The sequence below is a fragment of the Camelina sativa genome, chromosome 13 (genome assembly GCF_000633955.1).
Source record: "Camelina sativa cultivar DH55 chromosome 13, Cs, whole genome shotgun sequence".
Classification (NCBI taxonomy): Eukaryota; Viridiplantae; Streptophyta; class Magnoliopsida; order Brassicales; family Brassicaceae; genus Camelina; species Camelina sativa.
In genome coordinates, this window is record NC_025697.1 from 2,093,457 (window position 1) to 2,110,190 (window position 16,734).

Genomic DNA, 16,734 nt, shown 5'->3' on the forward strand with positions numbered 1-16,734 from the left:
ATATAACCGGGTTTATGCAGCAAGGGATTCGTTTTATTCACAAGAATAATGAAAACGCTTTTGGAGGAGCCGTCAAATTGATTTCGCCGATTTGCTCATCTCTTCCTCCTCAGTTGCATTTTCTCATGGCGAATCCGGCGGAGACCCCCGACCCGAATCCATCAACGCCCAAACTCGAATCTGAAGATGATAGAGAAGAGATAGAGGAAATCAACGGCGACGAAGAAGAAGAAGAAGAGGAAGAGTATGAGGAAGAAGACGATGGGAAACCTCAAACGCGAGAGGATGCAATCGCGAGTAGGATCCAAGCTGAGTCTCTGTTCCGTCGTATGCGATCAGCTCCGGTACCGGTGCGTGTTCACGACGTGATCGTCAAGGGGAACGAGAAGACAAAGGACCACGTCATCGAGGCTGAGGTGGATGTTGTGAGGGAAGCGACTACGTTGCAGGAGCTTCTCAAGGCCTCTAAGGTTGCCAATTTCAATCTTCAAGCGCTTGATATCTTTGATTCTGTCAAAATTACGATTGATTCTGGTCCTCCCGAGCTTCCTGGTACCACCAATGTGGTTATCCATGTTGTTGAGAGCAAAAGCCCTTTCACTGGCCAAATCGGAACCTTCACTAAAGCAGAGGTATATATCACTTTCGTCTTTCTTGTTTCAGTGGATTAGTATTAGAGTTGGATTTGTTGCTTTCATGTGGATGTATCTGATTCTGGAACTGTTTTATCTGGATTCCATATTTAGGCTAGATCATCAAGCCTTGAAGGCTCTTTGAAGTACAAGAACATTTTTGGATATGGAGATATCTGGGACGGGTCTCTTGCTTATGGCTGTGATCACTCTGCAGAGGTCGGCTTGGGTATGTATTTACCAAGGTTCAGAGGGCGTCCGACTCCATTTACGTCGCGGGTTTACCTTTCTACCCAAGAGTGGCTTAAGTTTTCGTCTTATAAAGAACGTGCTCTTGGTCTTTCCCTCGGGCTTATTGCTAGCAAGTATCATGAGCTGGTCTACACTACTGCATGGCGTAACCTGGTTGACCCATCGCAAATGGCATCAACATCAATTAGGAGACAGCTGGGTCATAATTTGGTTTCTGCTCTGAAGTACACTTTCAAATTTGACAAGAGAAACTCACCCTTGAGGCCAACACGAGGGTACTCTTTCATCTCTACGTCTCAAATAGGTGGTCTTGCACCTGATAGTCGAACCCTCCGCTTTTTGCGTCAGGTTTGGGATTTCTTCATTCTTATTGCCAGCATTTACATTTAACTTATTTTACAATTTGGAAAGATGTAGCTTTTACTCAGACAACTTCCATGGCACGTAGTTCCTTGTCTAGGCTTTTGCCCTATTTATCCATAACTTCCCAAGTATCTCTGGTACTCTTTACGTATTGTGATAGTAAATGAAAAGATTGGTTAGCCCTATGATAACATCCGTGGTTCTTTGGATGTTTGCCATACATCATGTTGAGCGTTTTCTTGTCCTTTTTCAGGAAGTCGATCTCCGATATGCTGTTCCACTCGGGTTTTACCGTGCTGCTCTGAACTTTGGGGTATCTGGCGGAATCACATTTCCATGGGGAAGCGGATACAAAAGCAGAGCTTCTTATGTACCTGAGAGGTTCTTCTTAGGTGGAAACATATCACCTGTGTGTTCGTTGGGAGGACCATCTGCGTTATGGGGATTCAAGACTAGGGGATTGGGTCCTAACGAGCCAAGGAGGGAAGTACAAGACGAGGAGAATGGTGGCACATATGAGCGAGATTTTGTGGGAGGGGATGTTGCGGTAACTGCATTTGCAGACCTTTCTTTTGATTTCCCAGTGAAATGGTTCAGAGACAGAGGTATCCACGGACATGTGTTTGCATGTGCTGGGAATATGGCGGAATTATCAGAGAACAAGTATAGGAACTTCAGTGGTCCAAAGTTCTTGGAGACATTCAGAAGCTCAGTTGGTGCAGGAATCGTTGTACCAACTAGTCTATTCCGCATGGAGGTTAGTTAGTTCTCTTGTTTCTCTCCTCTCATCAAGAATCATAAAACAGATATTGATTGTTGTTTTGTTTTATTATCTCTTATGCCAGCTTAACTACTGCCACATACTGAAGAAACAAGAACACGATCGAGCAAAATCTGGATTGTTCATGACATTCTCAACATCATGATAATGCCTATACCTTTGATGATATCTTTAACTGTGGCTTTGTTTTGTTATGTTTTCCAGGAGCTTCATTGTTTAGTTTCTTGTTTGGATCTGAAAACTGTGAAAATTTTAGTGAGAGATTTGCTTACGTGATGTGCGGATTTTTTTAGGGGATTCGTTTCTTGGCCTGTGAAGGAGATACTAGATTTTTAAAAATAAAAATTAACTAAAAGTTGATTTGGTTTAAGAATAATGTTTTTTTCTTTTGTTTTGCTAAGATTATTTCAATTTTTTCTTATGAGGAGGATAAAGATGAGGCGGTAGAAGAAAACTTGTTTCCTTTTTTTTTCATGAGTATGGAAGATTTGGATAGACTAGTTGGGTAAGATCCCTAATCCCTATAAATATAAGCCTGACATCTTAGGGAAGGAAGATGAATCAAATCAAGCGTTGGGTTTTTGATCATCAAATCAACCAAGTCGTCATGCAAAAGCAAAAGAGTCCGCGAGTATTTTTCTTCTACCCTATCAGTTTCTCACCGCGCTCCCAGTCAATTTCGGAAAGCCGTTTCGCTATAACTCTAAAGACTTTCCGGAGAGATATTTACCGTCCGATCACGGGGAAAGAACGACTATTCGGACAGACATCACTAGGTCGTCCTTCAGTTCAAATCAAATTCGAGATCCCTACAGAGTTTCTAGCCTCCTCTAACGTGGAAGCATGCCGACGACACGTGTCGTTCGTTTTGGCGAATGTTGAGCCAAGAATTCGGGAGATTATTGTTCTGTATGGCATTCAACTCATCGGAGAGAGCCGAGGAAGAGCTTTCGAGCTCAAAGCTGATGCGGAAGATGTTGAATATCACNGGTACCAACTAGTCTATTCCGCATGGAGGTTAGTTAGTTCTCTTGTTTATCTCTTCTCATCAAGAATCATAAAACAGATATTGATTGTTGTTTTGTTATGTGATCTCTTATGCCAGCTTAACTACTGCCACATACTGAAGAAACAAGAACACGATCGAGCAAAATCTGGATTGTTCATGACATTCTCAACATCATGATAATGCCTATACCTTTGATGATATCTTTAACTGTGGCTTTGTTTTGTTATGTTTTCCAGGAGCTTCATTGTTTAGTTTCTTGTTTGGATCTGAAAACTGTGAAAATTTTAGTGAGAGATTTGCTTACGTGATGTGCGGATTTTTTTAGGGGATTCGTTTCTTGGCCTGTGAAGGAGATACTAGATTTTTAAAAATAAAAATTAACTAAAAGTTGATTTGGTTTAAGAATAATGTTTTTTTCTTTTGTTTTGCTAAGATTATTTCAATTTTTTCTTATGAGGAGGATAAAGATGAGGCGGTAGAAGAAAACTTGTTTCCTTTTTTTTTCATGAGTATGGAAGATTTGGATAGACTAGTTGGGTAAGATCCCTAATCCCTATAAATATAAGCCTGACATCTTAGGGAAGGAAGATGAATCAAATCAAGCGTTGGGTTTTTGATCATCAAATCAACCAAGTCGTCATGCAAAAGCAAAAGAGTCCGCGAGTATTTTTCTTCTACCCTATCAGTTTCTCACCGCGCTCCCAGTCAATTTCGGAAAGCCGTTTCGCTATAACTCTAAAGACTTTCCGGAGAGATATTTACCGTCCGATCACGGGGAAAGAACGACTATTCGGACAGACATCACTAGGTCGTCCTTCAGTTCAAATCAAATTCGAGATCCCTACAGAGTTTCTAGCCTCCTCTAACGTGGAAGCATGCCGACGACACGTGTCGTTCGTTTTGGCGAATGTTGAGCCAAGAATTCGGGAGATTATTGTTCTGTATGGCATTCAACTCATCGGAGAGAGCCGAGGAAGAGCTTTCGAGCTCAAAGCTGATGCGGAAGATGTTGAATATCACTTGATGGAAGAAAGCAAAGGCTGGACAACTTCTACTTGTATCCCTAAATCGACTACTACTCCGGTCGAGGAATGTACTATATGCCTTGAAGACTTATGCGACGACGAAAAAACTGTAGTGGCACATGATTGTTGTCATGTTTTTCATAAACTCTGTCTTTGGCGTTGGATTTGGACCAAAAGCACTTGTCCTCTTTGTCGTGATCCTATTTATTCAAGACCCAACCCAAATTAAGATGCGTATCCTACTTACCAGATGTAAATTATGTATTTCTTGTGTAAATATTATGGGATTAGTCATTGAATAATTAAATTTTTAAAAGATGTATAAGCCTCGATTAAAAAGATAAAATAGGTTAAGCCTTAAAGGCCCATGGTTAATGATTGGTGAAGTCACGTGACGTAACCATTACAGATTATAATATTTACCTGTGTATAGTTTATTTTTCCCGCAGTCGTCGCCGTCGTCAGACAGAAGCTTCGTTTCTGCTGTCTCTGACTCGGTTATGGAGGGCGTGCTAGCTACGGCAGAGGGAAACGTACGCGTCTCCTTTTCTAGTATACGTTAACTAGTGATTTAATCTGATTCTGAACCGTCGTTTTCGTTCTAACCTGTTTTCTAATGGGTATTATTAATTAGGTTTTAGCAAAGCTGGTGAAGATAGCGCAGAAGCGAGGTTTAAAAGGCGAACATGGAACATGGAAGGAGTTTCTAGATTTTTACGACAAACAGCCCGGATCCTCGAGCTTGAGTGATCCTTCCAAGCGGAACCGAGATGATTTGGTCGCTTTTCTTACTACACTCAAGAAGAAAGAAGATTTGCAGGTTTTTAAAAAGACAAAACACACTCCACAATGTTATATAGTGTTTGGTAAATGATACTTGGTTAATCTTTGAAGTTACATACTTGTTTGATATTTTTATTATGTGTACTCTACTCTCTCAGGTGTTGGCTAGTGCTCTGAAACTCGAGAATGATCTTTTTGAGAAATTCAGAAAGAGATCTCTGGATGAGACTGCTGAGCAGGTGTGGATTAAAAACATTATTAGTCTAGCTGTGTAATGCGATCAGTTTAGTAAGTAGTATTCACAACTAATGTTGTTGGCAGTGCAGAGGCTAGTTCGAATGACTCTTACGCATAAGGAGTACCCAGTAGACTACTTGTTCCCATCTAACGCTGAGGTTTGTGTTTAGCTTTATTTTTTTGCATGTGGATATTAATGGAGAAATTGATTAAATAAAAGCTGAGATATTAAGTTCCAAAAACAGGATTGGGTTGTAAGAGGGCTTGGAAAGAAGACGATGGAACCGACCAAGATCGAAATGATTGCCATTGATTGTGAGATGGTTCTTTGTGAAGATGGGAGTGAAGCTGTTGTAAGAGTTGCTGCAGTCTATGATGCACGGGTACGTCTATTTGGTAGCCGTTCCCGTACCGGGGACATGTTGGGAACGGGAACTCTATGGGGACTCTATGGGGACGTCTTAGATGCTTTAGGGGAAAATAACATCAAATTTTTGATATTTGCATCCATTTCATTTCATTCAAAGCACTCTTATTATAAGCATAGTTTCATTTTTTTGTGTTTTTCTACTTTCTAGACTCGTTTCCCCCTCTCTCCTTATCCCATTAGCTTTACTAATCAGCTCTTACTAAAGGTATGGGTATCTTTTCTTATGTGTTTATTGAAGTACCCATACCGTACCATATCTATAAATTTTTACTTCCCCGATTCCGTACCCGTTTCAGTGCAACATAGGCTGCAGTTGACCGTGATTTAAAGGTGATTCTTGACGAATTTGTGAAACCGCATCAACCTGTTGTTGACTATAGGACTTTCATTACTGGACTTGCTGCTAAAGATCTTGAAAAGGCTACTCTCTCTGTGGCAGATATACAGGTAGGTTGTTTATATATATATATATAGACTCTTTTTTTTTACGTTTTCAACAAATTGTTCTGATGACATCTAGTGACTAAACTTTTGCAGGAAAAATTGCAGATGTTTCTCTCTGAGGATACTGTTTTGGTAGGTCAAAGCTTGAATAATGATCTAAAAGGTAAAGTAGAAATGTTCCAGTTCCTCCTAGGTTCTTATAAAAGTTTTAAGTGCCCGACTTACTTATGATTGATCATCTCAGTACTGAAGATGGATCATGCCAGAGTAATAGATACTTCACTTGTGTTTAAGTATAACTATGACGGTACAAGAAAGCCTTTACGACTTAAAAAAACTTCTTTGAATTATCTGTGCAAGGTAAGCATGTGAAAGCTCAATTCTCTGCTCATGATATGGTTCCTGACCTGAATAATCCCATTGTTTGTTTTACTTCCATTTCCAGTGTATATTGGGATATGAAGTGCAGAAAGAAGGTGTTCCCCACAATTGTGTTCATGATGCAGAAGCTGCAATGAAACTTGTACTTGCTATACTAGAGAATGGAGTAGAGACCTCTGTTCCACTATCTAAAGAGGTAAGTTGGATTGTCACAAACTTTATTAGTTCAAAAACTAAAACTATAAAAGCTTATATCTTTGTCTGCAAAATTCTATATAGATGGTGGAAGCTGACAAGTCAAGGCTCTACCTTCATAGAATCCCTTGCAATGTTCCTTATGAAGAGTTAAATGGAATTGTATCCAGGGATATCCCACATGACATTAAGGTATGAATCCATCCAACATATACATTTTCTAATCCAAAATTCTTTATTCTCGTATATATATATATATATATATATATCTGTAAAAAATTCATGAGCTCTTCTTGTTTCTTGAAATTCTTGTGGCAGCCGTTCAAGAAACAAGATCGTCACTACTATACCGCGATTGTTGTTTTTAATAGTCCAGAAGAGGCAAATCAAGCATTTGAAAACATTGCTGGAGACTTGGGAAAGGTATTTTAGCATATCCATATCTCTGGTTATTTCACACAGGTGAGGTGAGTGAGGTATAATAATCATAAGTTCACATTCTTTCTCTTGCAGGATTCGATGGGTTTGTCCCAAAAACAGGTCTTTCTAGAGCCGAGTTCATCAGGACCTACATCATATGTTCTTGTTCGTAAAATGGTCGGAGATGATTTGATTGGGGAAGTCTCTGCAGAGGACAAGAATGCAAGTCCTAAGAAACGGAAGAGAGAATATGATTCTAAAGAGAAGATCAGAGATTTGACCAAAAAAACAAAAAAAGAGAAGACCAGAGAGAGACGCAGATGTAAACCATTGCGTAGAAGAAAACAGAGAAGCTAAGTGAAACGAAGATATAATATAAAGGAAATGATAAGATGATAATAAACCTCAAATGGTCTTGAAAAATCATTTAACCATGCCTCAATTTTGCGTTTGATAATCATTGATCCCCTCAAAGGCTCAAACCTTGTTTAATTTTTAGTTTGTTGCCAATTTATTATTGGATTTGTATCAGATTTTGCTAAAGACAATCCCTCATATCTTGTGAAACCTGATTAACCAAGAGAGAGACTAACCCTTCTAGTAGCTGCTGGTTAGAAATTGGATTAACAAGCCATAATACATGGACACTTCACAAAGCTACATCATACTTGTCAGATATTAAGAGTAGGGGAAGAGTTGCTCCATTACAGCAATGTACCCCTAAAACACTAGAAAGTTAAAAACAGCAATCCTAGAGAGTCCTTTAACTTCTATCCTACAAATTAGAAAAAAGTAACAGGGTCCTCCCATTTCAATGAGCTTCAGATCCAACTAATTCCTCTTTGCTTTGCATTTTTTGCTTCACCATCCTCCACCAATCTCAAGTCTACAATTCCATACCTGTACAATAAAGGCAGATCAAACTTCAGTGAACTCATCAAGCTAGAGAACTTAAGAGAAGCAAGAGAATGCTAGCTCGACTTTCTCTTGCAGGAGCAGGACCATCGAAAGCACAGAAGAAGCTCAAATGAAGTTTATATTAACAAAATTGGTATTCTTCTAAGGCAGAAAGGCACTAAACTTTAACAATCCACAATAAGTCAGTTACTAACCAGCCTCATCCACGCCTATAACATTATAGTTTGAGATATTCCACAGACACATTATGCCATTTTAAGAGACAGTAACAGTAATAACCATGTAAAAGTTTGAAGCTTTAAGCTAATCTAAGCCACCAACAGTAACTTGAATATGCTAAGACTCTACAAGAGGTCGATCATACAAAAGACAAAAAAACCTAATGAGTGTTCTTTACCTGAACCAACTCTACGTTTCCGTTGCTTAGATTTCTCAATCTCTAGTTGCATCTCCATCAACATGTTGAGTCGTTTTAACTCTACCTCCTTTGTAACTTCCATTCTCTGCTTCTCCAACTCAATCATCATCTGCTGCTTCTTACCTTCAATCCTCTCGTACACTTCCCCGAACCTAAGAATCGCCGTAGCTAGTTCCCTACACGTCGATCCTTCTTCACTCAGATCTACTTCTTCCACACGAGGATGCTTCCTAGCAACAAACTCCCAATCATTAGACTCGTCGTCATCATCATCATCGTCATCATCGTCAAGAGAGCTTTCGGATCCGGCTGGAGTCAGATGACTAGGGTTCACAACAGGCACCACTGATTTGACAACCACTCCACCACGTGTCGATTTCTTTACAACAGGACCGATCAAGAAATCGAGGCGGTCAAAGAAACGCCAAGTCGACGGCGAGAGTTTAGCCTTCTCTGTTTTGTACTTCTTCTTCAAGGTATCGATCCGGTTCTTACACTGTACGTCGGTCTTTGCGCGGGCGTTATCGCCGTGCCTAGAGTTAACGGCGTCGGCGACATCTTTCCAGTCATTCTGCCGGAGGTTTCCGTGGTGGAGCTTGACGTAACGATTACCCCAAGCTTCGACCAGCGTCGCCGTCGCTTCCTCGCTCCACCAGTCTTCTCTTCCCAACGGCGGACGGTGGGAGCCACTCGATTTTGACTGCGGCGTCGTCGTTGTCGTCTCCATTCTTCGGGGGTACTTACTGCTAACGTGCGCACCGGGAGGAAGTTACGGCGTAGGATACGATCGAAACAAAGGAAATTTTTTTTTTTTTTTTTCTGGTGGGAGGAAATCGGAATAGGAGAGACGAGGATTAAGTGTGGCCTGACATTGATGACCGGCAGGTGACGTCATATTGGATTTGTTTGTTCTCCGTTAAAACCGAACTAAACCCTTCTTGTTGTCTTAACTCGTTAGTTCTTATGATTACACTGTTGAAAAAAAAGAACCTCATAACTTTTCATTTATTTCATAATAAACCTTAAACTAAAAGATTTAAATAAATTAACACATCAACAGGCTCTTATTGGGCCCAATTGAGCAAATAGTATTCGATTGGTCAAAAGCAAACTAGTTGGAAATATTTTAGTTTTATTATATCATGTTGGGCCTTCAAGTCTTTACTTGCAAAGAAAGAAAGATACTAGGACTAACTAGGGCTTCACCTCCAGCACAATAATTAAGATTACACAGTACTCCTAAATAAAGTGAGAAAATGATGGAACAAGATGGACAACTTAGAGAAATATTTGATAATTGAGTCACTGGAATTTGTTATCTTGATCAGACTCGTCTCGGTGTGGTGGTGGAGAGAGACTCCACCGGCTATGATGCACGGGGACAGCAGTCATCCCGATACGAGAACGTCACAGAAACGGCAAAAAACGTCTCCCAGACGTTTCTAACAGGGCGGGGACGGCGGTAATAGGGTTTCAGAAATGTTTCAAAAATGTTTCCACGACTTATTCACTTATTTTTCCACCAAATAAAACATAAAAGAATAGGAAATATCATTTAAGTTTGATTTCTTAAGATTTGACATTACTATACATGTTCACTTTTCTTATATCCTCTGTTTAGTCTTCATCTCTTTTACTTCAAATATGTTTAGTGTTAAGTATGTGATGNGGCGTTATCGCCGTGCCTAGAGTTAACGGCGTCGGCGACATCTTTCCAGTCATTCTGCCGGAGGTTTCCGTGGTGGAGCTTGACGTAACGATTACCCCAAGCTTCGACCAGCGTCGCCGTCGCTTCCTCGCTCCACCAGTCTTCTCTTCCCAACGGCGGACGGTGGGAGCCACTCGATTTTGACTGCGGCGTCGTCGTTGTCGTCTCCATTCTTCGGGGGTACTTACTGCTAACGTGCGCACCGGGAGGAAGTTACGGCGTAGGATACGATCGAAACAAAGGAAATTTTTTTTTTTTTTTTTCTGGTGGGAGGAAATCGGAATAGGAGAGACGAGGATTAAGTGTGGCCTGACATTGATGACCGGCAGGTGACGTCATATTGGATTTGTTTGTTCTCCGTTAAAACCGAACTAAACCCTTCTTGTTGTCTTAACTCGTTAGTTCTTATGATTACACTGTTGAAAAAAAAGAACCTCATAACTTTTCATTTATTTCATAATAAACCTTAAACTAAAAGATTTAAATAAATTAACACATCAACAGGCTCTTATTGGGCCCAATTGAGCAAATAGTATTCGATTGGTCAAAAGCAAACTAGTTGGAAATATTTTAGTTTTATTATATCATGTTGGGCCTTCAAGTCTTTACTTGCAAAGAAAGAAAGATACTAGGACTAACTAGGGCTTCACCTCCAGCACAATAATTAAGATTACACAGTACTCCTAAATAAAGTGAGAAAATGATGGAACAAGATGGACAACTTAGAGAAATATTTGATAATTGAGTCACTGGAATTTGTTATCTTGATCAGACTCGTCTCGGTGTGGTGGTGGAGAGAGACTCCACCGGCTATGATGCACGGGGACAGCAGTCATCCCGATACGAGAACGTCACAGAAACGGCAAAAAACGTCTCCCAGACGTTTCTAACAGGGCGGGGACGGCGGTAATAGGGTTTCAGAAATGTTTCAAAAATGTTTCCACGACTTATTCACTTATTTTTCCACCAAATAAAACATAAAAGAATAGGAAATATCATTTAAGTTTGATTTCTTAAGATTTGACATTACTATACATGTTCACTTTTCTTATATCCTCTGTTTAGTCTTCATCTCTTTTACTTCAAATATGTTTAGTGTTAAGTATGTGATGGATAACCATGAAACGTAAGCCAAAATCAGTCTTGGGCATATACACAAGTATATAGGATAGTAATACATACTTGTACTTTTTTATGTAGAGTCTTATATATGTGTGGTTTCTTATATATTTGTATCCTATAGGTATTTTTATTGACATACCCATGTCGTCCTCGTATCCATAAATTTTAAGTTTGCCGTTTTCCGTCCCCGTTTCCTGACCCGTACCCGTTTCAGTGCTACTTAGTCCACCGGAGGCCATTCGTTTGGTGGAACAGTGGGGCGGGAGAGGGCCAGGGCAGCCAAGTATCTTGACTCGCGTTCAATATCTGGGGTTGAAATGACAGGACAAATTCTCCGCAGCTCTTCGTTGAAAGTATCTTGAGGAGGTCCCCACAAGAGGCGAAGCTTCTGACCGTTGATGTAAGTCCAGGGGGCGAGCTCTTTCATGGCCGTCTCTGCTGCTAGCTGGGTAGTGTAAGTGAAAAACGCGCAGGTGTCTCCAAAGTGGGGGAAGATTCTGACAGAGTCGATCTCTCCATAGGGGGAGAACTGGTCTCGGATGTCCTGCTCGAGGACACTCGAGTTAAGTCCACGGATGTAAAGCCTTTTAATACTTGGATGCACTATTCGGGTTAGAGGGTTCTTAATACGAGGTCTTGCAATCAACTCCTCCTCCGAACTGTGGAAAAAAAAAAGCAGATGAGAAGAAATTCATAATAATCACACAAAAAGCGTTTTTAACAAAGACTCACTCAAGAAGAAGAATATAGTAATGTATATAGAATAACTTACCCAGAATTCACGACTTTGGACGGATCATGCCGGTATGGGCAGTGGGGTCCTGATTTACACGGGCGACCAACGTAGTGGAAATGACAGAGTGGTATAGTCTTATAGAAACTAAAACAAAACTACATTTATGATAGGAAAAAAAAAACAATGTCAATATCACGTAGATACATATGATGATGATATATATACAATGCAATCAGTTTAGCTTAAAAAGATCCGGTATACGTATGTATGTACGGAAAAATGGGATGAGAGAACTGCTGGATAAGGGCTTTGCCCCCAACATTCTATGAGACCCAAATAGAATACTCTCAAGATTTTAGGGCCTGAAGTCATGGATATGGTCCATCTGGCTGCAGGGGCAAAATCTTTATTTGCAGAAGAGACAAAGGACCCTAGATCAATGACACACTATAAATACAAGATGTCATTGTTAGAACTCCGGATCCGAAATCTTGACAATCAGGGTAATCATATGTCAGGGTAATCGAATTATATTTTCCGTAAACTATCACCTTCAATTCTTCGTTAATAAAAGGACCAACTCCAATTTATTCCCATTAATATTCGTATTATTTATATTGTCGATTTCATATGTCAACAAGAACCACTATAATCAATTTGACGAAATCGGATCCAAACGCAAAAGATTTGATAAATCCTATACGAGATGAGATCCGAAACCAAGATTCAGGAGCATCCATGACTAAAAATAATAGCTAGACGAAATCGGATTCAAATTAACGCCAAAGATGTGACGATATTTGATAAACCTAGCTTAGCCTAGTTAATAAATCCTAAACCTAACTAGAAAGAACAGATTTACGCACAGAGAAAACACAATCAAAACGAGATGAAGGAAGCGAGAGGGATCAATCTCACCCTATGGACACTCCAGTCCATTCTCGTCTCCTCGTCTCTCGAACTTGTCCCCATCTTTCTCGGGTATCAAATCATGTGACGCTTCTTTATATATACATATATACTAGCTAGGGCAAAAGTCGATTATGGTTTTGTATCCTTCCTTAATATATTAATTGCAAAATAAACCCGAAACTTCCAATAAATATACCAAACCAGCTCGTTAATAAACCAGCTCTTATTGGGGGCCCAATTGCAACAATAGTATTCGATTTGGTCAAAAGCGAGAATTAGTTGGAAATATTTTAGTTTTATATCATTTTGGGCCTTCAAGTTTTACATCTTTACCTTTTTAACTTAAAAACTTAGGTTGCTCTGAAAGTGTTTGATTAAATTCCCCTGATAACATCTCTCTTTCACTGAGAGAGCGAAATAATTCGATGCTTTTTGAAGTCATGCTTTGATATCTCTTTCACAAACTTTATCGGTTTCAATTCGCTCTACTCAGTTCTTCCTCTGTCTTTCGCTCACCTATCTTAACTCGATTACGATCCTTTTTATCTGTAAAAGCCCCGCCCACACAGATTTTAAATTTTTTTGAAAAATAGAAAAGACTAGGGTTTAAAGGCCGAAAGAGCGGTGGGAGACTACTCAGTCTCCATTGATTCTGTATTCAATGGCTCCAGGGGTACGCCAACTTACCGTCCTCGGAAAGTTCAAACCTTTCGGTCTAATCGCCGAAGCCACCGACGGTAAATCACGGGAATATACTTTTGCCGATTCCTATCAGTATGAACTCTTCGGTCCTGAGCTCACTGGCGAGCGAGACGATGCTGATGATGGCAATGAATCCAACTTCACCCGGCAGAGAGAGCACGAGCTCTTCATCCGAGACAACTGGTAAGAAGGGTGTGTGTGTGTATTCAATTGGCTGATTATTCTATCTATAACTATGCACCCACTCCATTAATTTGTCATTGATAATGCAAATTTTGATTTTGATGATAGCATAATCTGGAGCAGCGGTTCACGCGTGCTCAAGCGCTTTACCTTGTCTTCTCCCGTCATTAAGGTAATCTCCATAACGAGTTTGAGTATATCCCCAATGTAATTACTCTGTTTTAACTCGTAGTTTTTTTTATGCTATAGGCATGCTGGAGCCACCTCGGTCGAGGGAGGGAAGCTTTTCTTTGTGTCTTTCAAATTGGTTGCGTAACAATATACAACACATCAGGTAATTCTGGCTAGATACCTACTTATCCGACGAAAGAACGATCTCATACTGTTGCTCAGAGTTTTTGTAATTACATATGAAAAAGTACTATTTGTCTCTTTTCTGATGTAACATGAGCTGAGGTACCTTTGGCATTTGTTGGCAACAGGTGAAGTTGTATCTGTTCCACTCATGCGTATTGTCAATTCAATATGGCCTCTACCATTCGGTCTACTTCTTCAACAAGCTGCTGAAGTGACTCCATCCTCACATGTTCCATTTTCTTCTGTTAGCCCCATCCTTGGTTCTCGCGAGATGCTGCGCCAAAGAAAAGAAGTTGGGAATAGTTCCCCACAAAAATTCCATTCCCCAGTCGCGCATAGAGATATGCCATACATTTCTTCCCATCTGATTCTAAGAGATCCATTAGAGGAACCTGGGGTAAATGAACTCATCATTTTGTAGATAATCACCTTGTTACATTATTCATACTTCATGCTAGTCTATCGGGACCTGAATTATTTCTTTGTTGTTATCAACAGCACATATATAATTTTCGGTGATGAAATATTTGGTTATATATATTTTGCATCTGGTAACTCATCTACTTACTTTTCAGCCAACCTATGTAGAAGAGAGAGGGAAGTTGAACATAATGAAGGACTACGATGAGAGAACAATTTGGACAAGCGACCATCTACCTCTTATGACGTCATATAATAAAGGTTTGTTAGTTCTGCCTCTGATCAGGCTGTGCTTGGCTCATGCTCTTAGTTTTTACTGACTAACTTTGTCTTGGGTTTTCAGGCAAGATGCAACATTCTGTGTGGGCAGCCGAATTTATAGAGTCAAACTTTGAAGCTTCTGCTTCATGTTCAAGCGGCGTCGTTCCTGATACTGTTCTCCCGAAGCGGGTTTCTTTTCGCAGAATATGGCAAGCCAAAGGTGCGAAGAAAGCAGCATCTAAGGTGACAAATCTATCTGATGTTTGGTCGTGGTATCTTTATTTGAGAAAGTTTTAGGATCTCTTTGTCTAAAATGCGGTGAGTAATCCGTGACTATGTTCTCCTGCTAACAAAATCAAGGCTTAAAAGATTTTCTCTTAAATGTTTTGGGGGTCTCTCCTAAGTGATGTTAAATGGATGCGCAAATAAAAATTGACCTCTCAGTTATCTTGATTAGGATAGCTTTCGCATTTTTCATGTTCTCTGAGCATTCTAAGCCACCACTTTCATAAAGTTCCTTTTCTAGAGCTTCCAATCTTACTGTAGACATATGGCCTTCCTTGACACTCTTGTTATTTGAAAAAAATTTTGTTATTCAAGAAGATTTGAGCTTTGGGGCTACAGCTAAATCCCTTCCCCATTGTGGTGCTCGAACTCGAGATCCGCAAGCCTCCCCCTAGAGGACCCGTAGCCTTGAGGGCATGCATTACCAATGCTGAGTTGGACTTTGTATATATGTGTTCGTGTTGTAGAATGTGTCTCAAATGGATGAATTTTGTACTTTTCGACTTTCATTGTTGTTTGTTGATTGTGAATGGGACTGAGTTGGACTTTGTATCTTTTTGATTTTTACAAGTGCCGTAAAATATATATCAGGTCTTTTTGGCGACTGATAATGCCGTCCCAGTAATTTGCTTTCTGATTCTAGAACAAAAGAAGCTATTATCGGTGGGACTCCAAACTGTTGAAACTAATAACGAAGTTCTGTTTGACGTTAAGCCTGATATGAGCTGGAGTGCCCCTGCGATTGCTGCTGCACCTGTTGTTGTGACACGTTCTCAGTAAGTTCCTATTTTCAAGTTTTTGGCCTCGCGCCACTGTTAATGAGACTATTTTCTGTCATCATATGATGAGTTTGACAATGCTTCTACCATTTTTTTGCAGAGTGAAAATAGGACTGCTTCCACATTTGGATATCATTGTTTTATCTCCAGAAAATGACCTCTTTCTCTATGTAGGTTTTTGTTACGTACCATACCAATTTCTTTTGTTAAAATCATCCTAATGCAGTGTGTTTAATTTGTCATATTTATTTGTAGTCAGGAAAACAATGTCTCTGTAAATATGTATTGCCTTATGGGTTGGGAGAAAGTATTGGTTCTGGGGATGGAGAGTCTGCAAAGACAGATACAGATTTCAGGGACCTGAAGATCACAGGATTGTCTGATGCTGTGTTGGGATGTATCAATCTATCAGTTAACTATTCACAGGTATGCCAGACAGACATCAATCCTTCTTAAACTGAAAATGATTAATCTTGTAAACTACCATGGGCATTCTATCCTTATGAACTCAAATCACGTGATTGTTTTAGCTGGATGTACAGATCCAAACTTCAGTATTTGTTTATTTGGTTAGTCTAAGTTGTCATGTTTTAAATTATCGTTTTATACCTTACTCTTGTAGATCTTTCGGTGTTCCTTAACTCGTGAACCTTCATCGTCACTTGCAAATGATTGCATAGCAGCCATAGCTGAGGGATTACGATCCGATCTGTACAATTTGTTTCTCTCTCTTCTTTGGGGAGATGGTCATTCTGACCAGCAAGGGTCCAGTATTCATTATGAATGGGAAGCTTTATGCAACATATTTCTGGGGATCTGTCAAAAGCCTACTGCTATGCATCCGAAGCAACCCAAACCATCATCAGAGTCCTCCTGGGAGTTTCTTCTCAGCAGCAAATTTCATAAGACCTACTCTAGGTTTTACAGTGGTATTACTTCGATAAATCCTTTGGATCTGGAAGGAATTGTCCCACTTGATTC

At 40.0% G+C, this 16,734-nt stretch overlaps 6 protein-coding genes across 6 annotated transcripts in view; 4 read left to right on the forward strand and 2 right to left on the reverse strand.

The window, feature by feature from the left end:
- LOC104734553 (SAM50-like protein SPAC17C9.06) lies at nucleotides 56–2,320 on the forward strand. The gene is made up of 4 exons (XM_010454153.2): nucleotides 56–632; nucleotides 747–1,232; nucleotides 1,501–2,004; nucleotides 2,093–2,320. The coding sequence occupies exons 1-4, from the start codon at nucleotides 126–128 to the stop codon at nucleotides 2,171–2,173; spliced, it is 1,578 nt and encodes a 525-aa protein (XP_010452455.1). The 5' UTR covers nucleotides 56–125; the 3' UTR covers nucleotides 2,174–2,320.
- Nucleotides 3,018–4,339, forward strand: LOC104734554 (putative RING-H2 finger protein ATL35). The gene is made up of 2 exons (XM_010454154.1): nucleotides 3,018–3,045; nucleotides 3,134–4,339. Exon 2 carries the CDS (start codon nucleotides 3,626–3,628, stop codon nucleotides 4,289–4,291), a length of 666 nt encoding a protein of 221 aa, XP_010452456.1. The 5' UTR covers nucleotides 3,018–3,045; nucleotides 3,134–3,625; the 3' UTR covers nucleotides 4,292–4,339.
- On the forward strand, nucleotides 4,517–6,730 carry LOC104734556 (small RNA degrading nuclease 2). Its single transcript, XM_019234732.1, has 10 exons — nucleotides 4,517–4,595; nucleotides 4,697–4,882; nucleotides 5,004–5,084; nucleotides 5,172–5,240; nucleotides 5,328–5,444; nucleotides 5,819–5,959; nucleotides 6,050–6,119; nucleotides 6,201–6,316; nucleotides 6,402–6,533; nucleotides 6,617–6,730. The coding sequence occupies exons 1-10, from the start codon at nucleotides 4,563–4,565 to the stop codon at nucleotides 6,728–6,730; spliced, it is 1,059 nt and encodes a 352-aa protein (XP_019090277.1). The 5' UTR covers nucleotides 4,517–4,562.
- On the reverse strand, nucleotides 7,554–9,243 carry LOC104734555 (trihelix transcription factor ASIL2-like). The gene is made up of 2 exons (XM_010454155.2): nucleotides 8,268–9,243; nucleotides 7,554–7,852 (listed from the first exon to the last, which is right to left on the reverse strand). Exons 1-2 carry the CDS (start codon nucleotides 9,013–9,015, stop codon nucleotides 7,839–7,841), a joined length of 762 nt encoding a protein of 253 aa, XP_010452457.1. The 5' UTR covers nucleotides 9,016–9,243; the 3' UTR covers nucleotides 7,554–7,838.
- LOC104737847 (zinc finger CCCH domain-containing protein 25-like) lies at nucleotides 11,121–12,826 on the reverse strand. The gene is made up of 3 exons (XM_010458104.2): nucleotides 12,773–12,826; nucleotides 11,891–12,009; nucleotides 11,121–11,777 (listed from the first exon to the last, which is right to left on the reverse strand). Exons 1-3 carry the CDS (start codon nucleotides 12,824–12,826, stop codon nucleotides 11,339–11,341), a joined length of 612 nt encoding a protein of 203 aa, XP_010456406.1. The 3' UTR covers nucleotides 11,121–11,338.
- The window catches only part of LOC104737848 (anaphase-promoting complex subunit 1-like), a 13,586-nt gene continuing 9,987 nt past the window's right edge, over nucleotides 13,136–16,734 (forward strand). Inside the window, 10 exon segments of the mRNA XM_010458105.2 lie at nucleotides 13,136–13,651; nucleotides 13,760–13,823; nucleotides 13,901–13,985; nucleotides 14,134–14,405; nucleotides 14,584–14,689; nucleotides 14,772–14,932; nucleotides 15,566–15,750; nucleotides 15,854–15,923; nucleotides 16,009–16,179; nucleotides 16,376–16,726. Of these exon segments, the coding sequence (XP_010456407.1) occupies nucleotides 13,428–13,651; nucleotides 13,760–13,823; nucleotides 13,901–13,985; nucleotides 14,134–14,405; nucleotides 14,584–14,689; nucleotides 14,772–14,932; nucleotides 15,566–15,750; nucleotides 15,854–15,923; nucleotides 16,009–16,179; nucleotides 16,376–16,726 (1,689 nt within the window). The 5' untranslated portion in view covers nucleotides 13,136–13,427.

Excerpts from the sequence above, each read along its gene's own strand:
- LOC104734553 (XM_010454153.2), top strand. The coding sequence starts at position 126 with ATGGCGAATCCGGCGGAGACCCCCGACCCGAATCCATCAACGCCCAAA. Across the intron at positions 633-746 it reads GAACCTTCACTAAAGCAGAG|GCTAGATCATCAAGCCTTGA; the intron begins GTATATATCACT and ends TTCCATATTTAG. Across the intron at positions 2,005-2,092 it reads CTAGTCTATTCCGCATGGAG|CTTAACTACTGCCACATACT; the intron begins GTTAGTTAGTTC and ends CTCTTATGCCAG.
- LOC104734554 (XM_010454154.1), top strand. The coding sequence starts at position 3,626 with ATGAATCAAATCAAGCGTTGGGTTTTTGATCATCAAATCAACCAAGTC.
- LOC104734556 (XM_019234732.1), top strand. The coding sequence starts at position 4,563 with ATGGAGGGCGTGCTAGCTACGGCAGAGGGAAAC. Across the intron at positions 5,085-5,171 it reads TGGATGAGACTGCTGAGCAG|AGGCTAGTTCGAATGACTCT; the intron begins GTGTGGATTAAA and ends TTGGCAGTGCAG. Across the intron at positions 6,534-6,616 it reads CTGTTCCACTATCTAAAGAG|ATGGTGGAAGCTGACAAGTC; the intron begins GTAAGTTGGATT and ends AATTCTATATAG.
- LOC104734555 (XM_010454155.2), bottom strand. The coding sequence starts at position 9,015 with ATGGAGACGACAACGACGACGCCGCAGTCAAAATCGAGTGGCTCCCAC.
- LOC104737847 (XM_010458104.2), bottom strand. The coding sequence starts at position 12,826 with ATGGGGACAAGTTCGAGAGACGAGGAGACGAGAATGGACTGGAGTGTC. Across the intron at positions 12,010-12,772 it reads TGGACTGGAGTGTCCATAGG|TTTTGTTTTAGTTTCTATAA; the intron begins GTGAGATTGATC and ends TCATAAATGTAG. Across the intron at positions 11,778-11,890 it reads TCCAAAGTCGTGAATTCTGG|TTCGGAGGAGGAGTTGATTG; the intron begins GTAAGTTATTCT and ends TTTTTTCCACAG.